The 6,000-nt window shown below is 34.1% G+C and overlaps 1 protein-coding gene across 1 annotated transcript in view; it reads right to left on the bottom strand.

Moving 5' to 3' along the window:
* Positions 1–1,848: 1,848 nt before the first annotated feature.
* Positions 1,849–6,000, bottom strand: part of LOC149161199 (L-gulonolactone oxidase 2-like) — a 35,848-nt gene continuing 31,696 nt past the window's right edge. The window contains exons 2-3 of the mRNA XM_089436912.1: positions 3,017–3,377; positions 1,849–2,922 (exon numbers count right to left, since the gene is read on the bottom strand). Coding sequence (XP_089293038.1) covers positions 2,108–2,922; positions 3,017–3,377 — 1,176 coding nt within the window. The 3' untranslated portion in view covers positions 1,849–2,107. The remainder of the gene's footprint in view (positions 2,923–3,016; positions 3,378–6,000) is intronic.

Below are 6,000 nucleotides of genomic sequence, written 5' to 3'. Positions count from 1 at the left end.
AAAAGACAAACACAAGAAAATTTCTCAAGAAGAGGTGTAGTTGATGTTATTATTGGGTTCAATTTCTAGATTGGAGATATATGCAATTTTATTCGAGGGTACATCTTAATTCACATAAAAATTCAAAACTTATTTAAAAAATTGTTATAGTTATTTGTAGACACATGCTCGGGACTATAAAAATAATTATTTGTATTGATTAAGGTTGTTTATAACAGGAGAAAAAATATGGAGGAATTGTACCAAAATGAAATTTGATTTCAAAGGTAGCAAATCACAATCTTTTTCTTTATTTATGAAGTCATTCATGTTGGCATAATCATACAAGGTCTTTAACTTCAACATAAACCTCATGATTTGTAAGGCTTAAGGAAGCACTATTTCATTAAGATTTCAATGTAACATGGTATTTTCCTTTTGTTGATATTTTTTTGTCTTTCAACGGTTCTCAAAGAAGCATTAGTTAATGCTACATGTTATTGCCTTATGGCCCTTTGCAACATCTAGTGCAATTGCTAGTTCATAATGAAAGTGTTTTTCTAAATGAGTTTAGGTGAAAGATAAACATAATGCTATAAAAATACGCTTAAATCAATCAAATTAAATGTCAATTCAATCAAGTTAAATACTCTTGAAAGACATTGTACCTCTATAATTGATTCCCATCCTTAATCTCTCTTTATAAAAAAATTACAATAAAATATAGTACAAACATAATATTAAAATAACAAATAATACAAAATTAAAATATTATATAATTTAATATTATTACCCACAATAAAAATTAATTAAAGCAAATATTACTTAAAAAAAATTAGGAAATAATTTAAACCTAGTCTTTTAAATATATATTTAAATTGAAAAGTTATTAAGGAAAAAAAAAAAAAAAAAAATCAATATTAAATTTATAATTTATTATAATATTAAAATTAAATTAAAATTAAATTTATTTTCAATATATAATAAAAATATTAAATTAATGTATTTATATAAAGAAAATAAAATTTAAAAACTTTGTAAATTCATATAAAAGTTTATGGAATTTGTGGATTGATAATGAATATAAAAGTAAATTCATTTGAGACCATTTCTTATAATAAATTAGTTATTCAAATCGTTATGTGATATTAACCTCTATATAGAGATAATAATATTAAATAAACAAACAAAATAAATAAATATATTATTAATATTTTTGAAATTGCTGAAACAATCAACTATAATTTAACAATCGTCTCTTTAACTCAATCCAAATACATTATTATAATTCATTTGAATCATAAAATTTTAGGTAAATATAATGATTATAATTTACTTATAAAATGATTAGTTTTCATTTTTAATGATTTTTATTTTGAAAGCATATATATTCTACTTCTCTAGTTCTGAACATATGACCTTTTAGAAAGAAACACATACTCTTAACCATTAAATCCACTATTGACTTTTTTTTATCAATTTTATTCCAAATTTAATCTACAAAATCTAATTATCTTATATTGTTTTAAACACTAAATCCATTCCATTATACATCATAAATTCACAATATCACCAAAACTCTAGAAAAAAAAAAAAAAAAACTATTAAACCTTAACCAATTAACAAAAATATCAAATAATTAAACTACAACAATCACATAACTTAGAAAACATATTCATATAATTATTTAAATGCCCGAAAAATAAATACATATATCACACAGTATGCATAATCACTATTCATTTAAAATCTAGAAGCCTATATCATTAGCAGACACATTTGGACTTGAGAATCTTGCATAATATAGCCCGTTGAACCCTTTCATATCCCAGAACTAAGTAACAATGTGTAGATGACAACTACCAAATATCGAGCTGATAAGAACCCTCGTGGTTAGGGTGGCTAGTTGCCCCTCTGGTTATAGATGGGATATAGATGGTTAGTTGTTTCAACGTTAGTTTACCATATCAGATGTATTTTCCGTCAGTGGAAAGAGACCATATATACTGAGTTGACTTTTGCAATTCTCAAACATTTTAGTTCTATTTTTATTCACGGACAACTAACGAAACTTCACAAATTCAGCTGGAGTAATCGCATGCACATGTCATGGTTATGCAAATGATTCTTATTCTTCATATCTACAAACCCTCGCACCGGGATACACGCTTCCTGCTCTGCAGAAATAGCCCTCCTCGGGAGCACAGTGTCTGTCCTCAGAGCACACACACAGCCCTTCCAAAGCACATCCATCCTTTCCTATACCTAACCCTTCCTGCCCTGTTCTCATCATGGCATCCGTCCACTCATTCGACATCAATCCCTCAGGATCGTATTTTTCCTTGACTTTCAAGAAATGCTGGGCTTTACTATACTTACCCATGACTCCCAGAAATGCAATATTTCGGTTCTTGCCCCAGTGAGGAGTACCTCCATATTTGAACAAACCCAACTGCTCAATCTCTTCCAACACGTCTTCGTTCAGCCTGGGTGTCATGGGATCTCGAGAACGGTAATACGTGAAATCAAAGTCCACAGAATCCTCATCTAAACCTAAATATGCACTGGAAGCTTTCACAAAACGCATCAGAATGCCACCGTATAGCTCGATCCCACACAAACTGCTGGGATTCAGATCCCGGAGCTTTTTAATGTCTGTGATAAAGTCTTTAATCTTGGAGAGACCAATGCCAATCGTTGTCTGATGGAAGAATTCGCCGTCGACGCGAGGATCCCATGGACAAGCTGTCTCCAGGTCGTTTTCTGCAGATTGGAGACATGATCCAGAGGCCTGTAGATTATTCTGATATCCTATCACAGGATAGTTTGTGAAGAATGGACCGTAGTTTTTAAGGCCTGAAGCCATGCCTATAATGGCCCCAGTCTGAACCTTGGCTGTCGTGCACTTACCCTCGGCATCCCTTGTAGCTTCTTGGAGCTCCTCTGCCAACATAAAATACGGCCCAATTAATTATTGCAATTTTGAATATGTTAACAAAATGGACTATTTTGACCTTGGGGTTTTGTTAAAAGGCACCTGCTGAGCGAGCAATGGCTAAGCCTGCCGTCGGCGTGGAGCGAAAGCCGATGAAGTCGTTGATGCCGTTTCCTGCTTCATCAACCGAAACACGATCGTCTATCCTGTAGATCACTGCCCTCTGCCCGGGAAACCATGTCAGGTCTGCGAATTGATGTGCCCTTCCAAAGTCTAGTATACTCTCCTCTGATGAAACACGATCGTCTATCCTGTAGATCACTGCCCTCTGCCCGGGAAACCATGTCAGGTCTGCGAATTGATGTGCCCTTCCAAAGTCTAGTATACTCTCCTCTAGATAAGTATCGTCCTTCTTTATGTTTGTGATGGAGCGCTTAAACATGGGTTGCAGTTTCAGAGTTACCTGCAGGCAAAAACTAAACTATGATTCTGTCGAGGTATAAATAGATGCTTCAGCTCACACAAAGGGAAGAAGAAAGCCTCTAATTCTTTGTTGTATGGACCACATTTGCTACCTTGAAGAATAATAACAATGGCCACTGCTAAATACCAAAATAATAGTTTAAGAGTCAACTTCAGGTATAAACAGATTTACATATCTTATTCATAACGAGCAACACAATTGAAATGTTTTAACCATCATACATAGAGAGCCATCAAATTTTTAGAGGTCCAAACCTTTCCTTTTTGATCCCTATGGTGCAAGAAATTTAAGAAGAATATATATTCACTGTTAACATGCCACTTGTCAATACTAATTCCATGTTGTGCATGAAAGGAATTAAACAACCCATTGTAAAATGTATATTTTGAATATGTCCATGTTATATATATATATATATATTTCTCCCCATGGAAAAACTGTAATTTTATTTAAAAACAAAATTACATGTTGTAGATGCTCCAAGAGCATTCAAACATACCACTCAAGACCTATAACAAGAAGAAACAAACATTGGGCTAAGAAAATTCTTGGTTACCCTTTCCTGCCTTTAGTATTTTCCACTTTCCACAAACCTCTTTGATTAGGAGTGGCATTTATAATTGCTAGCTGATTTCCTTCTACTATCAACAGATTTTCCTTATTTGAATATGAGCTCTTAGATACATGATACCGTTTGTAACCCCCTATCTCCTTATAATTGGGAAACGTTTCTTTCTGCGTGACTGGGATTGAAAATCCTCCTCCTTCTGAGCTTGTCAAATTTGGGACCAATGTACCTTCTTGTTTTCCTCCTCCATCAAATATTATTTCTTGTGGATTGACCTTAGTGGTGGGATTACCCACTTCTCCTTCATCCTCTTCTTTTGAGAATTCTTGCTGTGGAAATTGCAAGCCCTTGGGCTTTTTTACTTGTTTCTTTTTTCTTGTGTCTTTCTTTGCTTAGGGGCATGTATTTTGTAAATGACCCATTTGTAGATAAATTCTACATCTAAATGTTGTATTTTCAAAATCCAAAAATTGGATCCAACACTTTTTTGTTGTGTAACAGATTAATGCTATTAGGTAGACCTTTAATAAGGTTTACCTCTACACATATTATGGCAAAAGTAAAGATTTATTCTTCAGTTCTCTATGTATTCGACTTTATGTACTTACCCAACTTATTTCCAATTTCTTCTAATACTTTATGATGTCAGAAATGAAGACGGAGGTTATGTAATCTGACTCACACATGCACTTGGATACCACCATTTTATTGGCATCAAATTGTAGGAACCATGGGGTTATGAAAAGATCCGCATATGCCCAAAATCATGGCCCCTCACTCAAGGCAAAATCCCTATCCTTTTGAGTTTCAAATTTAGCAATGAAAAAAACCTCTAAAACAAAGATGAATATCACAATTTATCATCCAAGTATGAAAGACCCAATGAAAGAGATCCATTAGTTTCGGCCAAAAGCCATTAATTCTGCAAATAAATGTCTGAGATTGGAAATTTTCACTAATAACATTTACCTCTGAAATATCTACTCCCATTTTCGGGATCTCATTCAGTTGTCCCACAATCTATGGGCAGGGAGTATTGAGATTTTGATCTACTTTGACTGGAACTTAAATCATCCCCTTAAGAGCATCTTTAATAGATATAAATCCAATAGATTTCTCTAAGTTTGGATTGGAAGACCCTCCCCTCATCCGCAAACTCAAATAAATGATGGAGTCCTTTCCTACTACATAATCTTCCATTGTTGATTGGTCTTGAAGCACCCTACCCTCATTTACAAGAAGTTGAGAATCTATTGGAATACCCATATGGGACTCGATTAAATACTTCAAATTTTCCACAAGATCTCGTTCCCGATTCCAAAAAACCAAGGATGATCCATTAAAGTCTTTTATAAAAGAATTGAAAATTTCCCTTCCTCTATTGTCTCGTCCCTAGATCTACAGGATTTGAGGGTTTTTTTTGGCTAGAATTGTAGATGCTGAAATCATATGTGTGCCTTGAAAACTCCCTTCTATTTGGATTGACTCCAGATCTGAACCCTGAAAGTAGATTTGATGTTGAGATACACACGTGTAAGTCTGAAAGTCCCTTACTATCTTGCATTCTTTTTGGCCTCTCCTTCTCTACGAATAGATCCAAGAAGGGAAATAGTAGATCTATGCGAATACCCTCGGCTCCGCCAAGCAACGTGATAGAAGAGATCAGGGGACCAAGCGTCTTCACACTTTCAAACACGACCTCCATACCCTCTGCAACTTGACCAAAAATACTATGCTCTCAATCCAACCAAATGATCGCATTAAAACCGTTAAAAACTGAGATCTAGGGCTGAGAACATCTACAAAGAAAAATGCAAACCCCAAATGTTTTTCATCACTCTTCTTTTTGTGGATCAACTCTTCTCTTGTGTTGTTTCCCTGTATGACAACTACACCCTAACATAATAATCTTGACGAAGACACTCGGAAGAGCTTCACCTTTTGCAACACAACTACGACCTTCTATGACACAACAACGACGTAGGACTCCATATCCAAACCTCTACTATTTTCCATATATATATATATGATTAT

The sequence above is a fragment of the Pinus tabuliformis genome, chromosome 5_2 (assembly GCF_031772625.1).
Source record: "Pinus tabuliformis cultivar Carrire ecotype Pingquan chromosome 5_2, CPIR1, whole genome shotgun sequence".
NCBI classification, from domain to species: Eukaryota; Viridiplantae; Streptophyta; class Pinopsida; order Pinales; family Pinaceae; genus Pinus; species Pinus tabuliformis.
This window is presented reverse-complemented; position numbering and strand designations above follow the sequence as displayed.